Raw genomic sequence first — 24,625 nt, 5'->3', positions numbered from 1 at the left:
GGATCATTAACTAACAAAAGTTTGGTCCAATTATTTGGGACCTATATAGATTTGTGAAGTTTTGTGGACCAAAATATAAAACTATAGCGTGAATGGTTACAAAAACAAAATCCTATTTATTACACATAGTGATACCACATGGCCAGGGGCGGACCCACCCTTTAGTCAAGGTGGGCAACTGCACTCTTGAAAAAAAAAATATTTACTGTATATTTTAGGCAAAAAAACCCAACCGCATCACTTGAAAATATGGTTGAACACTTTATCTGCACCTCTATCAAATAATTTCTGGGTCTGCCACTGCACATGGTCTCTTACCATTATAACTTTTTGGGGATGTTTGGATGTAAAGTAGCCTTAATTATTGTCACTTTAAGCTTAACATTTTATTTTTAATTCTATTTTTTATAAGCTTTCACAATATTTATACAATCTCCTTACAAGTACTTATTCAAAGTAATTATTAATTAAACTTGCAAACCATGCAACAAAACATACAATGTCGAGATGTCAGAATCTAGAGATTATATCTGATTAATTAACGGGTGAAAAACTATTGTCAATTTTCTATTTGTCAAGAACTAAAGATATCAAGATAACGGAATCCGACTTCTAACTTTTGTTTCTAAAGTGATTTATGTGTGTCCACGCGTCGTGTCCCAAGCAAACAACAATAAACTTTTAACGGTATAAAGATGTGGTGTACAAGTAAAGGGGCTAAATGTTAAAATTTTCTTATTATGTTATACTTTTTACAATAAAACATAGACAAAGTGCATCAAACATTTGTACTTATGGCATACTCAATTGTACTCAAACCCTAACTTACTTTTGAGAAACCAGCTGAGCTTCATTTTCTAACCTACACACAAAAGCTACAAACTGGCCCCTCAAAAATTCTGTAATTCAAAAATGACCCAAAAGAATTCAAAAAATAAAAAACAACCCCAATAATTATAAGGTTGTAGGAGACTCTCCAGGGACGAACTTCAGCCATCACTCCGGTAAAATCTCGCAAGAAACATCAAATTTTCATGCCTGAGTTGCCAAATCATTGGCTTCGATAAACGTTCCGTGAAACCCGTATGGAACCCGTGATGGCAGCTTCACCGTCGCCTCTAGTTCCATTGTCATTGCGTTAACGATTTGAAGTTCCGATCGCCATGTCTTTTCATCGTGGACGAATGCCAGGATGTGACCGTCGTCTTCAGCTGCTGAATTCGGGGTTCTAGGAAGAAACAGAGGCTCGCCGCCGTATTTTTCGTCTCCGTAAAAGAACTTCTTGGTTTCGCCGGTTGAAAGATCGACTTTAGCAAAACCGGAGACCTTCGGCCATGGTTCGGCGATCGCGAGGTAAGCGAATTGTGTTTTCCGGCCGAGGAGGTGTTTGTTCACCATCCCAGCTTCCAAGTTAACGTCATTTTCCGGTGAAATGATCTGCCGGCGAGTGGATTTGCCGGTTTTTAAATTTAGGCGGATTTCTGAAAGAATACTTTTTAATTCGTCACTACATTCATTGAAAATCGAGTCCGCTGGAGTCATGCAGGACCCGATCACGACAACCTCGTTGTGTTCGGGTTCTTCCCAGGCGTTCCAGAGATGGAAACAGAAACACTCTGGAACGTCAACCCATTTAATATTGGACCCGTTTTCGGCGTATTTATCAAGTACGCCGAAACGTGACACCTTCTCTTTATCATACACAACGGGCGACCCGCCAGTGACCATTTCCGACATCTTGAAGACCACCTGGTGGTCTGGCACAACCACGAAATTCTCCGTGATCGCAAAATCATGAACCATAGTCGGCGTCTCCAAATCGATCGCCACATCATTCGACTTCTTCCCGTCTGGCGAAAACCGGAAATACTTCAAGTACGGTTTTTTAATCACATCGTAACTCAATGCGAAAAGCTCCCCTGAAACCGGGTCGATTTTTGGGTGGGCAATCATGGTGGACTCCAACTGCCCATCAAAATCATACCGCCCCGCGGTTTTCAAATCACCTGAGCACGTGACTCGCACGTGATAAGGTAAATCATCTTCTGACATGGCCAACAGCCGGTTATTAAAATAAACTAAACCGGCGTTGGCCACGCCTATCCCGTTTGTGTGGTCTATCAGACCGCACAAACCGCGAGCATAAAACAACATAAGTTTCGCGATCCCAGAGTGGCCGTGAAGCTCCCCTATCGCCTTCGGGAACACTGGTTTCCCGAAGGCGCGTTCCTGCACAAGCCTGTGGGTTTCCGTAAACCTGCAGGCGTAACTAACCGACCCGTTTTCGAACTTCACCGCGTAAATCATACCATCCCCATCAAACAAGTGGTGGCCGGATGTCGGTTCGAACAATGGGTTAGCTCCATTTCTCAAATAAACTCCTTGGATATACTCCGGTATTGTTCCGACAACCGGTAACAATTGTCGCACCTGTTGTTCCGGTACCGGAGAGAAATTCCCGGCGATTTGGACATTCGGGTCTACGGTTTTCGGTAACGGACGCATGTTCTCTCGAGCTTTTAATCCATCTTCAATCGCGTCTAATGCCATTGCCGCAACTTTCTGAAACACATTCCAATTCTGTTGAACCACCGGAGAAGAGGGCAATTCAAGAATTCCGGTAGAAGTGGAGCTTTTCATCGGCGCCTGTTTCGGAATTTGAAGAATTGAAGGCGTTTGAAGTGCAGAAACAATCGAATTTTGCGGTTTTTTACTGAACGAAATCGAGGGTCGATTTGAAGCTGAAGAAGATGAGAATCTGGTTGTGGGGTTGTTGAATGTAGGGGTGTAAGCGGAAGTGGAAGTAGAAGAAGCCATTGGTGTTCTTTTAAGCTACTTTAATGGCGATTTGTGAAGATTTTGGTATGAAGTGTGTATTAGTGTTAATTTGTCGAGTGAGTTTGGGGAAGGAAAGGGGTTCGGGGAAGGGGTATTATTTATAGTGGAATAAGTCCACATCAAATGTGTAGAAAGGAGACCACGTGTTGGATGGTAAGCAAAAGCTAGTGGAAGTGTTTGACGGTTATTATTTTTATTGTTATATAACAAAAGTTTTTTTGGAGGCAGGTTTGTTATCACAACAATGTACTATAGTATATTCTATTCTTTCAGGAAATAATTGTTGCTTGTGTACGTGTGATGGGTAGTTAGTTGTGTACCGGTTTTTACTTGTGTATCAGATACTTCTTTATGAGTTAATTTAATGTGATATGTAGTGTTAACATGGACATCATGTTGTGTACCAATCCAGTACTGTTATTTGTGTCTAAATTCATTTATGCATTATTATTAACGTGTGAAATGAAATTACTTGAGTTTAAGCTACTAAAGTTCGATACACGGGTAAAATTAAATTGCGTGTCTTATTATTTATTGTACGTAATTGTTTTGATATTACTATAGGTGTATAATACTTAGGGGAATGGGGTGGTCATTAGTGATAAAATTCTATCACTCACAAGCATCCAATCAAGTTCCGTCATGTCATTAACCATTTTTCCATCACTCACAATCTTTTTTAGTGACATTGGTCATCACTCACAACACCCACAATAAACCCTCACACCCTCTCACATGTTCCATCACTAAAATCCCATAACGCGTTGAAAACATCACTGACTCTTGCCTATCACGCGTTGAAGTTTTGGTGGCGGTGGATGTTTTGTTTTTTCCACGCGTTGTTGGAGCCTATCACGGGGGATAACGTTCCACCCCCACCACCCTTATATTTCATATCGCTTACCAAGTTTTGTGTGAGTATTCTTTATATTATAAAACGTTGTTGTAAGTAGATGATAGAGAAGATGTTTTTTTTTAAGAAATATGTTTAATGTATGTAAAATAATCATTTTACCCAATGTTTTAAAAACCGGTTTTTAAATCAAACCGGATTAGGCTAAAAAATGGTTCAACCGGTTGAATCAGTTTGTACCGAGCGGTTCAACCGGGTTGACTAGCTAACTCTATAATTTCATAAATTACAACATCAACTCAAAATTTAATCAAAAAATGCATGATTAGATATTAAAAGATGATCTAAAATGAAATCCATAATAAAAAATAATTCAAAATAATCGAAAATCATTCAATTTTCCAATAAGCTCTTTTAAATGAAAGTGTACGATTTGAGTGTTGAATACATCAACTATTTTCGTTTCATACAATGTTAAATAAGAACTTTTAGTTCGAATAATCATAATATATAAAAATTACGTAAGATAAGTAACATATATAATAAAAATAAGTAACAACCCAAACTAAAATAACCCTGGGCCGGTACCGATATTACGTTTCAAACCGATATACCTGATTTTACCGCCGGTACAAACCTTATGCAGTTTCACTTATTTAACGGGGTGTTTCGTACCGGATTTACATCTGGAAACGGTAATACCGGTATAACCGGCCGGTATTTAGCGGTTTTTAAAACATTGATTTTACCCTTTTAACTAGCTATAGCATCGGTTTATGTAATATACTAAAAAAATAAAGAGTTAAATGTTATATTAGGCTTATGGTTTGGGTCATTTTGCCAGTTTAGTTCAAATGTTACATTTTTCTCCTGTAGGTCCAAAAAGGTTTCACCCTTGACATTTTAGTCCACTGGGTTAACTTCATCCATTTTTTCTGTAAACCAGAAGGGCAATTCGGTCATTTTATATGTAATTCTGTTAACTAGAAAGGCAATTCGGCCATATAAAATGACCGAATCACCTTTCTCGTTAACAGAAATAATGGATGAAGTTAACTCGGTGGACTAAAATGGCAAAAGTGAAACCTTTTTGTACCTACGGGCAAAAAATGAAACCTTTGAACTAAACTAACAAAATGAAATGACTCGAACACAAAGACTAAAATGACATTTAACTAAAAAATAAAAATATAAATTAAATTAAAAAAAAACCCACTAAGTTACCAACCCGCCCCTTCCGGGAACAATTCAACCCCCCCAAACCCCAAATATATGTCTTCGATAACCATCATCCCACTCTCACCTATTTGATGATCAATAACCCATATTGTCCCTGATGACCACGGATTTAAACATGAGTTTCACATATCAAGTTAGCTTATAATAATACTTGTATAATATAGAGTCGAGATCGTTCAATACATAATTAAATTTAAATTAATAATACCTAACGCCTTTTCTAAATCCAATTGAATATGAAAACCACCATGTGTAAACGTATTATACATCTCATACGATTCTATACCTAAAAGAGTTGATTTTGCATAGTAACTTAAAAAGTGTCCAGTATTGCAATTATATACGTTTGTTTGTATTAATACAAATACAATAATCAATAACTAGTTATTTGTTATTGAGATATCGGTGTTGCATATATTCCGCGTTTTAACCGCTAATCAACTTTGCTTTTATAATAAAAACGTGTTGGTTCGTTACCTTACACGCTTACACGAGGCATGTTTCTGCCTCCAATTCCATTTCCACGAAATTTAGAATGTGGAGCCAATCATATCAAAAGAAAAGATTTTTCTAACTTTTTTCTTTAAATAACTTTTTTGGACGGCAGCTTTAAATAAATAACTAACATTTCTTTTAATTGAAACAAATTTGTACAACTCTTATAAACCAACTCTTACGAGTTTAAGGTGCATTTCTTTTTTTTATATATCCAAATTGAATAATTGGAATTATTGAATTAAAATTTGATGGAACCGAAACTTTTGAACAAATTGTAATCGTTGATCAATTTAATTGACAATATATATGTCAAACAAAATAATTGGAATAATTGTAATTTTGTTAAAAATAGTGAAATGTCGTTTGCCAAATTTGCCATCTAAGAACTTGAAAAATCAAGCATGTTACTTCTTAAAGTTCAATTCCTACTCTAAAGAATTGCAATACATTCTAGCATTAAAAGCGCTTACTGATACGGTAAACTAGTAGTATGTAGAAGCATAAACGTGTCGAGTTTGATTTTGACTAAATTTGAGATTAATTTGTTTATCTTAAGAGAGCTTAAGGTATGCTTTCTCATAAATAATTTTACAAACTTGAGTTTGACTCTATTATTGAGCTATATTTATGTACATATAATATACACACACAGAGATAACAGTTTTTATATGCATACAACGATATCTATTATTTTATAATATAAATCTATATATATATATATAAACATGATAAATAAGGGCTGATGTGTCATGATATAAGGGCTTGGAAAATGATGTGGCATCACAATAGACACTCTAGAATTTGGTTTTGGCTCCAAAAATTCGGGTCTTTTTTTCTTAACATGGACAGACAAGGGATCCGGGTTTTGACCCGGCTATAAATACCTTCTAAAACACGCTTTTTTTTTTAATCCCTGTTCTAAACCCTAGCCTCCCCTTCCTTCCTCTTCTACATCAGTCATCGCCGCCATCACTGAATAAGGATTAAGATATCGATCAACCACTACAGGTATGTTCTTGATCTTCAAATTAACTCCATGTGTAAGAGTATGGTGACGGTCGTGGTGGTGGTAGCCTTAAGAGTAACGAATCTGTATGTTCTTTGACTCTATCCTTTTTTTGGTATGAAAACCCTAACTCGCATCTTTGAACAATCGATGCCAAACCCTCAAGGTAAGTTTGAAATTAAGTAATCTACGCCACTGCATGTGATTTTCATTTGATTTTCAATGTTCAACGCGGATTTTATTCGACACCACGATGTTTGATTTACTAACATTCATCTACTATCTGTGTTTGTTCATGGATTTGGGGTTTTTGATGATTCTCGACTGTTACAACTTGCGTTTCTGTTGATTATCTTCTTGGTAATTTTGTGCTTCCGATCCGTATTTTGGATACTCCAAGTTTTATTAGCAGTTCTAAGTCTTATCATTATCTTCTACTTGGCGTATGATTATAGGATTGGTTGAAGTCCAAGCAGCTTCCTTTTGTGTGGGCGTTTGAAGACGTCTTATGAGGGTTCCGGTTGGATCATGGCTGGGAGTTTGAAGATGGATGATGTTGTTGCTGCATGGAAGATGGCTGATAGGGTTTGAAGATGGATAAAATTAAATTGTCATTTTACAGAAACGGTTCGGGTCGAACATACATCTGGTGGGTGGAGATGGATGGATTCCTGCTTATTTTACTGTTCGCGTCGAAACGGACAAACGATACTGGATGAAATGGTACACGTCGAAACGTTACGGGTCGAAACGGCTCGCGTCGAACCCGTCTCGGTCCGAAACTTAATTATTTTGTCGGATTATCCCTTCATGTGGTGGTGGTGTTTTTGCTGATGCTGCTGCAAAGTTTCGATATCGTGATGCGTTTTGATGCTATTGGATGTACTTATAACTACGTTTGTTATGTTGAGGAAGAAGGTAGTAGGAATGTTAGTTTAAAGTTAAAAAAATGGGATCTGGAATGCGAGTGAAGGATTATTCGTAACCGTGGTCTTGAAAGCAGAAATCAGAATAATGAATCATAAACTAAAGTTCGAGTTATGTCAGGAACCTACTACATCTTACAGAAGAGACTAATTATCCAAGTTTGACAAAAATGGTGGACATGATAGAATAAGGCCATTGAATATGACAATTTCATCGAGTATTAATTTTTTTTTGAGTTTTATTTTTTTTAATATTGTCATATCTAACGATGTTTAGGTTTTATAATGATGATTTCAGTTGCTGCTTGATCGTTATGGTATCTAACAAACTATTTGAAAACTACTATTCTTTTGGCAGAATGATAGTCGGGTAATGGGTCATAACGGCCTGGGTCAAATTTTGTTAACCTGCAACATTTTTCTCCGTTTTTGGTCAGACTAGGTCGGGTAACGGGTCATATATACTATGGTCAGATTAGATCTTGACCCCCTAGAATTATTGTCCATTTTTTTCTCAAAACTGGTCGAGTCAGGCAATGGTTCACACGGGTTTGGGGCGACTGGGTTGACCTGCAAACATTTTTCTCCAGTGTTGGTCAAATGAGGTCGGGTGGTCAAATGAGGTCGGGTAACTGGTCATATCAGATTAGTCATATGAGACTTGATCAACCAGGTTGGGTAACGTCATATGATTATGAGCCTTTGTCAAACGGTCTTCTCTATATTTAAAGAAGAGCGAAAGGAAGAGGGCCAAACACCTATGTGGCAAGTGAGTATTGGTTGGGTTATGTTTGCACGTGTTTGTTTGTTGCCTTGCCAAGTTTCTCTTCTGATGTCTTCCAGTGACACTTATTATGTTAGATGAGACATTACTTTCGCTCCCATCGTCTCTGTCTCTTCTACTCATGTACAGACTGTTTTGGAGACATTAAATTGAAGTAGTGGTAGTCTGATCCGCCAATGACGATGGTCTTTTAGGGTTCCTACCGAGGAAGCACAGGCACCGATAATGGTCGTAGGGGTAACCATCAACCCGGCGATTCGAGATATTGTTTTCAATAATAAATCATAGTTAATATCCAAAGTTATGAATTTACTGAAGATATTCGGGTAGATGGGTTTCAACCGGAGTTGGTATTGGCGATCACTCAATTTTCAACTCTGGTAGATTTTTGTTTTCACATAGTTGATCAAAATTTAATTAGGGTTATTGAAAAAATATACCTTAATCATGGTTTCACCACATTATGTATTTATAACTTTATGTAAGAGTTTTTTTGTTTCTTTTGTTCAATGATATTGATTTGTTTTTGTGAATCTAATAATATGCAGGTTGAGTTATTTTGGTTTATGAAATAATGTCACAGGTCACCAAATGGAAAGTTCAGAAAGGTTAAGTAAATGTGGTTTTTCGGCTATAGTTTCACACAACACATGTAAAATCCTCCTTTTATCTCCTCTAATCCAGTTTCTTTAGTAACACTACGGTAGAATTTGTATATGGTATATGGTAGTTGTAAAACATGTTCTTTTTGGGATCCATTTATCACATATATTGAGCACTATGGAGAAAAGAGACTAAAACAGAGCGCACCTGAATCGCCAAATTCCAAAGAAGCCCATGATGATGATCACTCTACTACAAAGCCGTTTAACTTGCATACAAACTGAACCAGAAGGCTGCATCATCAAGCATTCTAGATTTGAAACATCTGCTATGTAAATTATTTTTTCTAACTTTTTGACTCCTTTATTTGGAAACAACAAGTTATTATTTAATTAATTTTTATTGTAGAATTTGAAAAATAATATGCAGAGCTAAAAGTAGTGTAGTGATCAATTTTATGCACCATTCAAAACTTTAACGTAATAAATCTAAACACAAACCAATAAGTATATAAACAAAAATTAATGATATAAGCACAAACCAATAAGTATATGAACTAAAATAATACGATGACTTAGGTGGATCTCAAGGTTTTAACACTGTATATTTTGACCCATTACACATTTAGGTGGATCTCATGGTTTAAACAACTTCCATTTGTATAACTAATTGGGTGAATTATTTTTTTGTTTCTTTTCCTTTGACCGTACGCAGATGCTCAGGGTCGAGCCATACTTAACGGTGTCAATTACGGCTTAACATCAACAAGAATCCAAGATGAAACGGGGCATCAGTTAGTATTCATTCTCTAATCATCTACAAATGTGCTTCTAAAACAATAATAATAGAAGACTCAGGTACCTGTTCGCTATGTATAACCATTTTTATCCAATATTCTTTTTTTTTTGTTTAGGAGTGTTCACGGTTCGGCTGACCGGTTTTGACGGTCGAACCGCTAACTATAGTTTTAGGTAACAGCAAAGCGAACTGGCCGTGTTGGGTGACGGTTTAACGATTCAGTTTTGACGGTTTGGCGATTTAAACTGATTTTCGTTCTAAGCGAACCTTAATGTATTTTGCACCCTATTTGACCCGTTTGATTGACCAATACATATACTTTGGGTCGAATTTGCCCATACAGAAAGTTTTTAGCACAACATACAACGGTTTATAGAACTCTTGACCTAACTTTTTGATTCCATATGAAGAAAATAATTGTAGATTGTGTGGTGAGCCTCGACACCGACACATGGTTTGACTTGTAAAATGTTTTGAAGATATAGAATTTCACATGAATTTGGAATTTCACTTGGTTTGCTTTAAATATTTATTATTTGTCTAATCGTAATTCAATTTTTTTTAATTCAAACTTATTTCAATTATATACATGATTTTAGAATTATGTTGTATTGAACCTTTTATTTTCTTATATCCTTCATTTTTTTGGAATATATATATAATTTAATCTTATTTAAAACCAAATCATTTTCTTGCAATATATATTATTTATTCTTATTTAAAACCAAAATGCAAACAATCTAACACCACAAGTTGAGTGCACACCGATTGTAAATGAAAAGGGTCAATCGTGAATCGTGTCTGACAGGTTGGAAGTCGTTACACATGTATTCAAATGCTTACGGTATCCTAAGTTGTTTATTAGAAAAAGTAATGGAACGTTTCTTTCATTTCAAAGTTTTATTAAAGATTGTTTAGTTATGATATTTGCATAAATGAACAATCACAAAGTGTTCTAATATTTATGGATCTGTAATTAAGCTCAATTTGTAATGCTACTTGCATGGATTCATAGTATGGAAATATCGACGTCATGATGTATCATGTTATGGAAACTGAACTTATGTATTTGTGTGTTATTTGGTTGATGTATGTAGATATAAAAGCTTTGGCTATCACTCAAAGTTTGTTTAATAATATTTTGTTTATTTTTCGTAATGTTTTTCAAGCTGATACCCTTAATTGTTTATACTAAAATCAAATTTATGGATTTTAGTATTCTTATCATACTAATTCTCCTATAATTCTGAATATTTAGGAAATTCCTTCGGTTAGTAGAAACTTAAGAGACCCTCATGCTTGAGTTGTGACGCTCTCTAAAAAGCTCTTGAGATGTGGGGGCTGTTAATGAATATATATATTTACCAACCTTTATACCTTAATGGCATGCATCACGCATTTCTCAAAGGTGCCATGAAGCGTGGTGATTTGTATAGAACTAAAGATTTACTAATCAAGGGTTCTAATTGGATTTGTTGCTATATAGCTGGTGGAATTAAGATACATATCGTTGTAAAAAGTCATTTCTAGAACACAAATGCATGAAGCTAAAAATCAACTAGCTCGATTGTTTTAGCAGCATCATAGGGGCCAATTTGTAATCTACCCTTTATGTTTCAATTGGTCAAAAACGAATTCGAGGTTATTGGTTACGAAGCTCCAGCAAGTAGAAGTATTAGAGTATTAGGCTTTCAATTTATATTTCAAACCACAAAACAATTTATATCTATAGTACGTTGGTTCGTTGTATTTTTACCGTGAACTTCAGATTTCCATAATAATTCCATTCGTAAAATTTCTTTATGATCAATATAAACGTAATTTTTTTTGTCAAACAATAAAAAACATATCATTTGTCAAAACCGCGATGTTCAAAGAGCCCAGCTCCAAATTTATTAGGCGTATGAGTTTTGAAAACATTCTTATACAGAGATCTCAGTATGAATTAAAAAGGAATTAGTTTTACATGAAAACTTTGAATACACATGGAGGCAAAGTTGGGATACTTATGAAACCGAACTAAACATTTGTGGTGAAGAAGAGAAAGATGATACTTTAGAGGTTCAAAGTGTTATTTATGTACTTTTGTTTATTGTAAATTAATTTTTCATAACCCGGGAAGTTCCCGGGTGATAGCCTAGACCTATGGCTGGGAGTTTGAAGATGGATGATGATGTTGTGAGAATCGAACCCAAGACCTATTGGTCCCAAAGCCTTATCTCACCCCAAGATGCCACTAGGCTATAAAGCCATGGGCAATTTGTATAATATGTTTAACTTCGGAAGTTTGAATGTCATTCTAAAAACTAAAATTTTAATTCAACTTATTTTTTTAAGTTTGCAAATTTGAAGGTTGTTTCTATAACTTTTAAAAGATTCAAGACTTTTACGGTCAATATAATTAATGAGTTTCAATCATTCAATCAATAAATACATATCTACTTAAATAAGAAAACAATAATGATAGTAATTTTGATTAGTTTTCAATTTTCCCTTTTTAAAAATACACGTTATTGAACTATAAATCTCATATTAAGTGTAGAAATTTCGGTACTTTTTGTAATTATAGTTATTTTTTATAAACCATTACCAAAAAATAAATTAAGAAATATAATTACTTTCCATAACATGGTAACAATATTAGGTAATGATTTTGAGACCCCTTGTCACTCCATGAGGACCTCTAGAGTTATGTTTTCCTGCCAACACTACCATTCTTACTTTTGATAAGGTGCCGTATTTATGATATTGTGCATTTGGAAATTGAAATTGCATTTTGGTTAGTGTTTTATTGAATATTTCTGCATGTCTAACAATTTTTAAACGTTTGTTGCAGAAATTTTCTTTCATGACTTGCATGAAGAAGTGATGACGACTGTTGGCTGCTCATGGCCATGGTCTATTAATAGGCGTTCAACAACTTAAGTCAGAAATCCCTTTAATTGAAATTTGAAAGTGCATTTCTATCCAAAACATCCCATTGAGCCTTAAATAAGTTAATCAATGTCATTTCTTAGTTATTGGAGCTTTTCTTAAGATAAACTATATCATTAATTTAATATATTTTTATGTATGATTAACATTGAATTATTGAATATATATCCTCACAAATTTTATAAAAAAACCGTTTTAATAAAATTAATAAAATATTAATATCCTTAAAAATAGAGCGACCCGTGGGTACCACGGGTTATAACCTAGTAGTTTTATATAAATACTCTTGTATATAATTATATCTTTCTATACTAATAAATGAAAATCTTTTTTTGACACATGTCACTTTCTGGTACTTTCTCACCTTATTTCCTATTTATCTCTCATATTAAATATTAATAATAATTTTAAACAAAAATATTAGATAAGAATAAATATTTAAATAAGTATAAAACTTTCTGGTTGTGACACCCCAGGAAAATCAGGAAAATTACGCAACTTAACTAGCTTCCTCAGTAACCACGCGCTAAATTTCGGGACGAAATTCTCTTAACAGGGGGAGAATGTGACAACCCTCAAAATCCTATGTATTCCGTACAATTTATTATTGATAATTAAAGTGTTTGACGACTGTGTGGAATTACTTAACTGCTCTCTGATTACTGTAATATACTTACATGTGTTTGTTAACGTACTTGGCTTGTGCAGAAAACTTGACTAAATGGTCCTGAATATTTTCCTAAGTGTTGAGAATTAAAAGTGTTGCAAAAAGTTACATAAAAGGCACTATACGGAACAACTTAGCACTTTAACGAACCGGTATCTAACCGAACAACCGGACATTACCCAGGACACCAAAATATTGCTAGAAACATTGTTTAATTATTTCTTGGCTAGTTATGGTCCCCGAACACCATAACACCCACTAGAATATCTACTAATTAACACTAGTAACCTTATACTTGAAATTGAACTAATATTTACCAACTTACCATCACAATTTACAAATAACCCCCTCCCCATGCCCATTTACGGTCACCATGGACCCACCCCCATATCCCACTAGATCTTCATTCTAATATTTTATTAGATTACTTGCTTGTTTGAGTAGCCAAAATATGGGGGAAGAGATTATAAGTATGGAGCATAGGATTGCAATATCATTCCAAATCATTTCATATCTTCTCATGAGATCAGAAGCAAATTGTGCAAAAGCTTCTAATTCTGCGAATTGTGCCAGCTGACCATACCCACTAGATTTTATTTCATATTTTATTTAGATTGATTGCTTGAGATCTTGGACATAATATTGAGAAATCTCTACAAGTATGGTGGCATAGATTATGAGATCATTTCATATCTTTCACTCTCTCACTTCACAAGATCACCATATCCCACTAGATCTCCTTATATATTTTATTAGATTGTTGCTTGATTTGGTGAACATGATATTGAGAAATCTTATAAGTATGGCTCATGAGATTTGCAAGACCATACTTCTCACCTCAACACTCAACCTCACTACTCTCTCTCTCTCTCTCTATTCGGTTCCCCAAAACCGAACCCACCCCCCCTCTCTTCACATCTTCATCTTCCATTTTTGCAAGTCCCTTTTTAAGCTTAGAAGGATTCAAGAAGGTAGCTACTTGTGGAGCTTCAAGAAGGGCTTTGTCTTGCTTGTTCTTCATCTTTTCTCATCATCCTCCTCAATAGATTCTACCCTAGCTATAAGCTAGTAGTAAGCTCTTGTTTAACCTTTGTTCATCTTATTTTATGGCTAACATTGTAGTATGATCCTTATGTTTACAACTAAAATGTAAGAACACTAAAAATATAAACATAAAGGTTACATGAAGTTTACTTGTATATGAAATGCTATTAGTTGATGTTGTCATGGGTATGTTGTTGGTTTAGGGTTGGTTAATACATATATGATGATTGATCGTCGAACTCTTGATAAAATCCGTTGTTACATGTGTTGATACAATATAGTAACATATTAAACTATAAAGAACATGCTGAATCACATTTCCAGCCAACTTCGTCAGGCTGTAAACAGGTCATAAACTCAACGAAAAACTAATATTTCAAGTCTAAAATGTGATATTAGGAAATACGGTTCTAATGGCACCGGAATCATAATTTTTGGACTCCGTTTACTATTTTAAAAGCGTCTTTTCGTAACAGCAGCTAGAGCTGCAATTTTTCTGCTGAAAAAGTGCGTCTTGTTTTCTGTTATAACTTGTAATCTGTGTGGAGCCTGATCACGAAATTTATACCATAGTTGACCACCGATGTATTTGTAATTACCCCACTGGAAATCTGGAATTTCGTAAATCGGACACTCGATGAATTTTTAATAAATTGTTCCGTGGACTGTGGTCAGAAATACATAAATCTGAGTTCAGTCCGGAATATGAATTTTTATAAAATATTGGTAGTGAACCGGACCCCGATATTTTTACACAACAAAATTTGGAACGTTTAGGACAATCTGTAAAAATTTGGGAATTTTTGGAATAATTTAACTATTTTATTTAATTGTCCGAAAACAGCCGGTTTTGAATATTAATGCTGAATTGATATAAGTTGTGACTTGCGTGTCTAAATGTCGAGTATGCTATCTGTGAATGATCTAACATGTTATATGTGTTACGTGCACTATCGTATGTATGCTTATGAGTGGGGAATAGATGGGAAATATAGATATACGGGCATAAACAGTTAAAGTAATGCATGCTATGTGATAGATACGTGTAGGAACCTTGTGCTCTATTTTTAAGACACTAAATGACTAACTGTAAATCATACTAGGGCGTGATTAACCGACCTTGACTGTTAGCGATATTTGAGAATCTAACCGAGCAAACCAAGGTGAGTTCACACTTTTCTACAAAGCATGGTAATTTCCCGGTGGGAATGGGAATGGGTACAGGAATAGGGATTCCTCGTCCTTTGGGACGCGTTCAGGAATGTGAATTCCTCGTCCTTGAGACGTGTTCAGGAATGTAAATTCCTCGTCCTGTTGGGACGTATTAGACTTACTGGACTAGAACTCTATCAGCGAAGTTCCTCCCTTTTTGTATCGACTTAATCGCCGAGGCTATGGCGAACGGGTTATTAGTTAATAGCGCTATTAGGTTTAACAAACCTCACACCATGCCAGTCGGACGGGCGTGTACTAATGGACTATGGCACGTCGGTGGTGATAGAACACCGACGCTAGGGCACAATTGATTTTTGTTAGTAGTCGATATGATAAACGAGTCTGGTAGTTTAAAATACTGGGGTAGCTCCCCACGGCCAAAGTGCCGGGCTGGATAGCCAGGGAAGGTGGAAATGGGATGGTTAACTAATAAACGTTTTCGAACTATGGGGTAACTCCCACGGCTGGATAGCCGAATGAGATTAAACTATGTTTTTGGAAACGACTCTAAAATGGACAACCAACCGTGAACTCACTCAACTTTGTTGTTGACTCGTTATTACATGCTTTGTAGGTCATTAGATGCTATGGAGCTTGCATATGGAGGTGGTCGTTGTGGGATGCGAACTGATATGTCCCGTATTTAATAAATAAACTTTATGAACTCATTAAACCTACGTTTTGGACTTTAAACTTATGAACTATGGACTTATGTTTTGAACTTATGTTTTATGCTTCCGCTGTTAACCTAAGATCGGTTTACTTCCTTTTGGTCACCAGTCGTATTGTGTTTGGTTTTATTTACTTAATTATGTTGTTCAATATGATTGGTGGCTCGATCCTGGTCACGTCACGCCTCCAAGCGGTGATACTCCGCAGGGTGGATTTTGGGGGTGTGACAGATTGGTATCAGAGCCATTGGTTATAGTGAACTTGGTTTTTAAAAAAGGGAAAAGTTTTTGATAAAACCAGACTATAACCAGTACAGTGCTCAACGATCCACAACGACGCTTCGCTCCACGTGCAAGACTCGACACCATAGGTGGTATGATATATGTTATACTTTCGGTTAGATAGTTCACACTGTGCATTGGATAATGTGATAATTGCTATTTGAACCTTGTGTGCTTACTCTCTACTGTCGTCCCGCACTTATGCACTTTCGCGACACTTCCTCACTTACGTTTCTTCATTATGAAGATCATGAGCGGACGCGGAGGACGTATCAACCTCACTCAAGCCCAGTTGACGGCTCTGATCAACGAACGAGTTGCTGAGGCACTCGCGGCTGTTCCTGCAGGAGGTCAACCTGCACAGCCTCCTGTGTGCACGTTCAAGACCTTCATGGATTGCCGACCTAGCACTTTCAGTGGCACAGAAGGAGCTGTAGGCCTTCTTCACTGGTTTGAGAAGCTCGAGTCTGTTTTCGAGATGTGTGAATGCCCTGAAGATCGCAGGGTGAAGTATGCTATTGGAACACTCGAGGGTGCTGCGTTAACCTGGTGGAAAGCACAGGTTCAACTGCTTGGATTGGCGGTTGCTAATGCCATCCCGTGGAACGGTTTCAAAGAACTGATTAGAGAAGAGTACTGCAGTCGTGACGACATCCACAAGCTGGAGGTGGAGTTTTTCAATTTGAAAATGACGGGGTCTGAGATCGAGGCATACACGAAGAGGTCGAACGAGCTGGCCATCCTGTGTCCTACTATGGTGGACCCTCACTACAAACGCATTGAGCTGTACCTTAAGGGCTTGGTGCCAGAAATTCAAAGCCACGTAACCTCAGCAAACCTTGGCACTATACAGCAAGTCGTCAAGTTGGCTCATCGCCTCACTGATCAGGCAGTTGAGCAGAACAGGCTGCCAAAGCGTATTAGCGCCACTACTTCTGATGCTCCCAACGACAATAAGCGCAAGTGGGATGGGAATCTGGGCAAGGGTTCTGTTTCAGCTCAATCTCAGCAGCGAAAGACGGATGAGTACAGGAGCCCCAGCCAGCAGTCTTCTGGGAATCAAAGTCAGGGTGGATACAAGGGAAATCACCCCAAATGTAATCGCTGTAACTTGCACCACAGTGGGCCATGTGGTAAAGGCAACTGTCATCGATGCAACAAGCCTGGTCACATGGCAAGGGACTGCAGGAGTCAGCATCCAGCGAATCAGAACCGGCAGCAACAGCAAGCCCCACCCAATCAACGCCAGCAGCGGCAACAACAAGGTAACAACAAAGGATGCTTTCAATGTGGCGCTGAAGGCCACTTTAAGAGGAACTGCCCCCAGCTGAACCAAAACCAGAACAATAACCAAAGAAACGGGAACCACAATGGAAACAACAACGGAGGCAACAATGGAGGTAACAATAATGGAAATGGCGCCCAAGGTCGTGTGTTCGTGATTGGTCAGGGAGAAGCAAGGAACGATCCCAACGTTGTGATGGGTAAGTTTCTTCTGGACGACTTCTTTGTCACTGTTTTGTTCGATTCGGGTGCCGATACTAGTTATGTGTCCGTAAAAGTTAGCCAAATGCTTAAGCGCACTCCAACACTTCTGAACACCAAACACACGGTAGAACTAGCTAACGGTAAAAGTCTTGAAGCCACACACGTAGTTAGAAGTTGTAACCTCGTCTTAGCTGGTCAGACTTTCTCTATCGATCTTATTCCTATCACACTGGGTAGTTTCGACGTTGTTATTGGGATGGATTGGCTATCTCATCATCAAGCGGAGATTGTTTGTAAGGAGAAAATCGTCCGCATTCCTAGTTCTGGTGAAGAACCTCTCATGATTCGTGGCGACAAAGTGGTGCTGTCGAAGGCATCATCTCTTTCCTTAAGGCCCAGAAGTGTTTGCGTAAGGGCCACACTGCCATTCTAGCACTCGTTACTGACACATCAACGGAAGAGAAGAGAATTGAAGACATCCCTATTGTGCGTGATTTTCCCGAGGTATTTCCTGAGGAATTACCTGGTCTTCCGCCTCATCGCCAAGTTGAGTTTCAAATCGAGCTAGCTCCTGGAGCAGCGCCAGTAGCTCGAGCACCATATCGTCTAGCTCCATCAGAACTTGAAGAACTGTCCACACAACTACAAGAACTCTTGGAAAAGGGTTTTATACGTCCTAGCTCTTCGCCCTGGGGAGCTCCAGTCTTGTTCGTAAAGAAGAAAGATGGTACTTTCAGAATGTGTATTGACTATCGCGAGCTTAACAAGGTGACTGTGAAGAATCGTTATCCCCTTCCACGTATTGACGACTTGTTCGACCAGTTGCAAGGGTCGAGCTATTACTCCAAGATTGATTTGAGATCGGGATACCATCAGCTGAGAGTCCGAGATGAGGACGTCTCCAAGACAGCATTCAGAACTCGCTACGGCCATTACGAGTTTCTGGTTATGCCATTCGGGCTGACGAATGCACCAGCGGTCTTCATGGATCTCATGAACCGAGTGTGTAAGCCTTACCTGGATAAGTTCATTATCGTGTTCATCGACGATATCCTGATCTATTCTAAGAGTCAGGAGGAACACGAGCAGCATCTACGACTTATGCTGGAACTTCTTCGAAAAGAGCAGTTGTATGCCAAGTTTTCGAAATGTGACTTCTGGCTTCGCGAAGTCCACTTTCTAGGCCATGTGGTAAACAAGGATGGAATTCATGTGGATCCATCTAAGGTTGAATCGATCAAGAATTGGCCTGCACCCCGCATACCAATAGAGATCCGCCAATTCTTGGGTTTGGCAGGATATTACAGAAGGTTTATCAAAGATTTCTCCAAGATTGCGCAACCTCTCACTTCACTGACTCAGAAGGGTGTCACCTATTGTTGGGGTGATGCACAGGAGTCCGCATTTCAGCACTTGAAGGATAGACATTGTAGCGCGCCTATCCTCTCATTGCCTGAAGGCACAGACGATTTTGTGGTTTACTGCAATGCTTCCATCCAAGGACTTGGTTGCGTGTTGATGCAACGTGACAAGGTCATTGCCTATGCATCATGTCAACTTAAAGTTCACGAAAGGAACTACACTACCTATGATCTGGAATTGGGAGCAGTTGTTTTCGCGCTTAAGATATGGAGACATTACCTGTACGGTACCAAGTGCACCATTTACACCGATCACAGGAGTCTCGAGCATATCTTCAAGCAAAAGGAATTGAATATGCGACAACGCCGATGGGTCGAGCTCTTGAACGATTATGAATGCGCAATCAAGTATCATCCGGGCAAAGCCAATGTTGTGGCCGACACCCTCAGTCGAAAGGATACTATACCTAGGCGGGTACGTGCGTTATAGCTTACCATCCAATCTAACCTTCCCGCTCAGATTCGCGATGCTCAGATTGAAGCATTGAAGGCAGAGAACATCAGGGCCGAGTCCCTACGAGGATCGAGACAACGGCTAGAACAAAAAGAAAACGGCGCCTACTATGTTAACGGACGCATCTGGGTTCCACTGTATGGAGACTTGCGCGAGCTTGTGATGGATGAAGCGCATAAGTCTTGTTACTTAGTACATCCTGGTTCGGACAAGATGTACCATGATCTCAAGACTACATACTGGTGGCCTGGTATGAAAGCCAGCATAGCAACCTACGTCGGTAAATGCTTGACTTGTGCCAGGGTCAAGGTCGAATACCAGAAACCATCAGGCCCACTCCAACAACCAGAGATACCTAAATGGAAACGAGAGCAAATTTCCATGGATTTCGTTACTGGCCTGCCCAGATCTCAACGCGGAAATGATACTATCTGGGTGATCGTGGATCGACTAACCACGTCTGCACATTTTCTTCCTATCAAGGAAACGGATAAGTTTTCTACCCTAGCAGACATCTACCTAAAGGAAGTGGTATCAAGGCACGGAGTGCCAACCTCCATCATTTCTGATCATGACGCTCGTTTTACCTCTGAACTGTGGCAAGCTATGCATAAGTCTTTTGGCTCACGTTTAGATATGAGCACCGCTTATCATCCACAGACAGATGGGCAATCTGAACGCACCATCCAGACTCTTGAAGACATGCTTAGGGCATGTGTAATCGATTTTGGTAACGGCTGGGAAAAGCATCTCACGTTAGTGGAGTTTTCATATAACAACAGCTACCACACCAGCATCCAGGCCGCTCCGTTCGAGGCATTATATGGACGCAAGTGCCGATCACCTCTCTGTTGGGCAGAAGTTGGTGACAGTCAAATCACTGGCCCAGAACTCGTAGTAGATACAACAGAAAAGATAGCTCATATACGACAACGAATGGCGGCAGCTCGTGACCATCAGAAAAGCTATGCCGATAAGCGAAGAAAGCCACTCGAGTTACAGGTTGGGGATCGGGTCCTACTCAAAGTTTCACCTTGGAAAGGTGTAGTTCGTTTCGGAAAACGAGGCAAACTCAACCCGCGATACGTCGGACCCTTTGAAATCATTGAGAAGATTGGCAAGGTCGCCTATAGGTTGAATCTACCTGAAGAACTCAGCGGAGTTCACAACGTATTCCACGTGTCAAATCTGAAGAAGTGTCTGTCAGATGAGACCCTCATAGTTCCCTTAAAAGAGCTCACAATCGACGACAAGCTGCGATTCGTTGAGGAACCAGTAGAGATTACGGATCAAGACGTTAAGATTCTCAAGCACACCAGAATACCTCTCGTCCGAGTTCGTTGGAATTCCCGTCGTGGCCCAGAGTATACCTGGGAACGAGAAGACCAAATGAAACTCAAGTATCCCCAGCTGTTTAAGAAAAATGCAACCACTACTGAGGCTGAAGCTACCGCAGAATTTCGGGACGAAATTCCAAATCAACGGGGGGATGATGTGACACCCCAGGAAAATCAGGAAAATAACGCAACTTAACTAGCTTCCTCAGTAACCACGCGCTAAATTTCGGGACGAAATTCTCTTAACAGGGGGAGAATGTGACAACCCTCAAAATCCTATGTATTCCGTACAATTTATTATTGATAATTAAAGTGTTTGACGACTGTGTGGAATTACTTAACTGCTCTCTGATTACTGTGATATACTTACATGTGTTTGTTAACGTACTTGGCTTGTGCAGAAAACTTGACTAAATGGTCCTGAATATTTTCCTAAGTGTTGAGAATTAAAAGTGTTGCAAAAAGTTACATAAAAGGCACTATACGGAACAACTTAGCACTTTAACGAACCGGTATCTAACCGAACAACCGGACATTACCCAGGACACCAAAATATTGCTAGAAACATTGTTTAATTATTTCTTGGCTAGTTATGGTCCCCGAACACCATAACACCCACTAGAATACTACTAATTAACACTAGTAACCTTATACTTGAAATTGAACTAATATTTACCAACTTACCATCACAATTTACAAATCACCCCCCCATGCCCATTTACAGTCACCATGGGCCCACCCCCATATCCCACTAGATCATCATTCTAATATTTTATTAGATTACTTGCTTGTTTGAGTAGCCAAAATATGGGGGAAGAGATTATAAGTATGGAGCATAGGATTGCAATATCATTCCAAATCATTTCATATCTTCTTAAGATCACCACCATACCTCCACACTATACCCACTAGATTTTATTTCATATTTTATTTAGATTGATTGCTTGAGATCTTGGACATAATATTGAGAAATCTCTACAAGTATGGTGGCATATATTATGAGATCATTTCATATCTTTCACTCTCTCACTTCACAAGATCACCATATCCCACTAGATCTCCTTATATATTTTATTAGATTGTTGCTTGATTTGGTGAACATGATATTGAGAAATCTTATAAGTATGGCTCATGAGATTTGCAAGACCATACTTCTCACCTCAACACTCAACCTCACTACTCTCTCTCTCTCTCTATTCGGTTCCCCCAAACCGAACCCACCCCCCCTCTCTCTTCACATCTTCATCTTCCATTTTTACAAGTCCCTTTTTAAGTTTGAAGGATTCAAGAAGGTAGCTACTTGTGGAGCTTCAAGAAGGGCTTTGTCTTGCTTGTTCTTCATCTTTTCTCATCATCCTCCTCAATAGATTCTACCCTAGCTATAAGCTAGTAGTAAGCTCTTGTTTAACCTTTGTTCATCTTATTTTATGGCTAACATTGTAGTATGATGCTTATGTTTACAACTAAAATGCAAGAACACTAAAAATATAAACATAAAGGTTACATGAAGTTTACTTGTATATGGAATGCTATTAGTTGATGTTGTCATGGGTATGTTGTTGGTTTAGGGTTGGTTAATACATATATGATGATTGATCGTCGAACTCTTGATAAAATCCGTTGTTCGGACATGTGTTGATACAATATAGTAACATATTAAACTATAAAGAACATGCTGAATCACATTTCCAGCCAACTTCATCAGGCTGTAAACAGGTCATAAACTCAACGAAAAACTAATATTTCGAGTCTAAAATGTGATATTAGGAAATACGGTTCTAATGGCACTGGAATCATAATTTTTGGACTCCGTTTACTATTTTAAAAGCGTCTTTTCGTAACAGCAGCTAGAGCTGCAATATTTCTGCTGAAAAAGTGCGTCTTGTTTTCTGTTATAACTTGTAATCTGTGTGGAGCCTGATCACGAAATTTATACCATAGTTGACCACCGATGTATTTGTAATTACCCCACTGGAATTTCGTAAATCGGACACTCCATGAATTTTTAATAAATTGTTCTGTGGACTGTGGTCAGAAATACATAAATCTGAGTTCAGTCCGGAATATGAATTTTTATAAAATATTGGTAGTGAACCGGACCCCGATATTTTTACACAATAAAATTTGGAACGTTTAGGACATTCTGTAAAAATTTGGGAGTTTTTGGAATAATTTAACTATTTTATTTAAATGTCCGAAAACAACCGGTTTTGAATATTAATGCTGAATTGATATAAGTTGTGACTTGCATGTCTAAATGTCGAGTATGCTATCTGTGAATGATCTAACATGTTATATGTGTTACGTGCACTATCGTATGTATGCTTATGAGTGGGGAATGGATGGGAAATATATATATACGGGCATAAAAAGTTAAAGTAATGCATGCTATGTGATAGATACGTGTAGGAACCTTGTGCTCTATTTGTAAGACACTAAATGACTAACTGTAAATCATACTAGGACGTGATTGACCGACCTTGACTGTTAGCGATATTTGAGAATCTAACCGAGCAAACCGAGATGAGTTCACACTTTTCTACAAAGCATGGTAATTTCCCGGTGGGAATGGGAATGGGTACAGGAATAGGGATTCCTCGTCCTTTGGGACGCGTTCAGGAATGTGAATTCCTCGTCCTTGAGACGTGTTCAGGAATGTTAATTCCTCGTCCTGTTGGGACGTATTAGACTTACTGGACTAGAACTCTATCAGCGAAGTCCCTCCCTTTTTGTATCGACTTAATCGCCGAGGCTATGGCGAGCGGGTTATTAGTTAATAGCGCTATTAGGTTTAACAAACCTCACACCGTGCCAGTCGGACGGGCGTGTACTAATGGACTATGGCACGTCGGTGGTGATAGAACACCTACACTAGGGCACAATTGATTTTTGTTAGTAGTCGATATGATAAACGAGTCTGGTAGTTTAAAATACTGGGGTAGCTCCCCACGGCCAAAGTGCCGGGCTGAATAGCCAGGGAAGGTGGACATGGGATGGTTAACTAATAATCGTTTTCGAACTATGGGGTAACTCCCATGGCTGGATAGCCGAAGGAGATTAAACTATGTTTTTGGAAACGACTCTAAAATGGACAACCAACCGTGAACTCACTCAACTTTGTTGTTGACTCGTTATTACATGCTTTGTAGGTCATTAGATGCTATGGAGCTTGCATATGGAGGTGGTCGTTGTGGGATGCGAACTGATATGTCCCGTATTTAATAAATAAACTTTATGAACTCATTAAACCTACGTTTTGGACTTTAAACTTATGAACTATGGACTTATGTTTTGAACTTATGTTTTATGCTTCCGCTGTTAACCTAAGATCGGTTTACTTCCTTTTGGTCACCAATCGAATTGTGTTTGGCTTTATTTACTTAATTATGTTGTTCAATATGATTGGTGGCTCGATCCTGGTCACGTCACGCCTTCAAGCGGTGATACTCCGCAGGGTGGATTTTGGGGGTGTGACACTGGTGCTTTCTCACCTTATTTTCATATTTATCTCTCATATTAAATAATAATAATTTTAAACAAAAATATTAGATAAAAATAAATATTTAG

The 24,625-nt window shown here is 38.2% G+C and overlaps 1 protein-coding gene and 1 long non-coding RNA gene across 2 annotated transcripts; one reads left to right on the top strand and one right to left on the bottom strand.

The window, feature by feature from the left end:
- Positions 1-743: 743 nt before the first annotated feature.
- Positions 744-2,892, bottom strand: LOC110912650 (9-cis-epoxycarotenoid dioxygenase NCED1, chloroplastic). The gene has a single exon (XM_022157417.2). It carries the CDS (start codon positions 2,815-2,817, stop codon positions 1,033-1,035), a length of 1,785 nt encoding a protein of 594 aa, XP_022013109.1. The 5' UTR covers positions 2,818-2,892; the 3' UTR covers positions 744-1,032.
- Positions 2,893-6,319: 3,427 nt separating this feature from the next.
- Positions 6,320-9,875, top strand: LOC110912651. The gene is made up of 3 exons (XR_002578087.2): positions 6,320-6,794; positions 6,890-9,079; positions 9,462-9,875. It is a non-coding gene; the product is annotated as an uncharacterized LOC110912651 (long non-coding RNA).
- The last annotated feature ends 14,750 nt before the right edge of the window (positions 9,876-24,625 follow it).

Source organism: Helianthus annuus, chromosome 15 (genome assembly GCF_002127325.2).
Source record: "Helianthus annuus cultivar XRQ/B chromosome 15, HanXRQr2.0-SUNRISE, whole genome shotgun sequence".
In the NCBI taxonomy this organism is placed as follows: Eukaryota; Viridiplantae; Streptophyta; class Magnoliopsida; order Asterales; family Asteraceae; genus Helianthus; species Helianthus annuus.
The sequence above is the reverse complement of the archived record's forward strand: the minus strand, read 5'-3'. Positions and strand labels throughout refer to the sequence as shown.

Excerpts from the sequence above, each read along its gene's own strand:
- LOC110912650 (XM_022157417.2), bottom strand. The coding sequence starts at position 2,817 with ATGGCTTCTTCTACTTCCACTTCCGCTTACACCCCTACATTCAACAAC.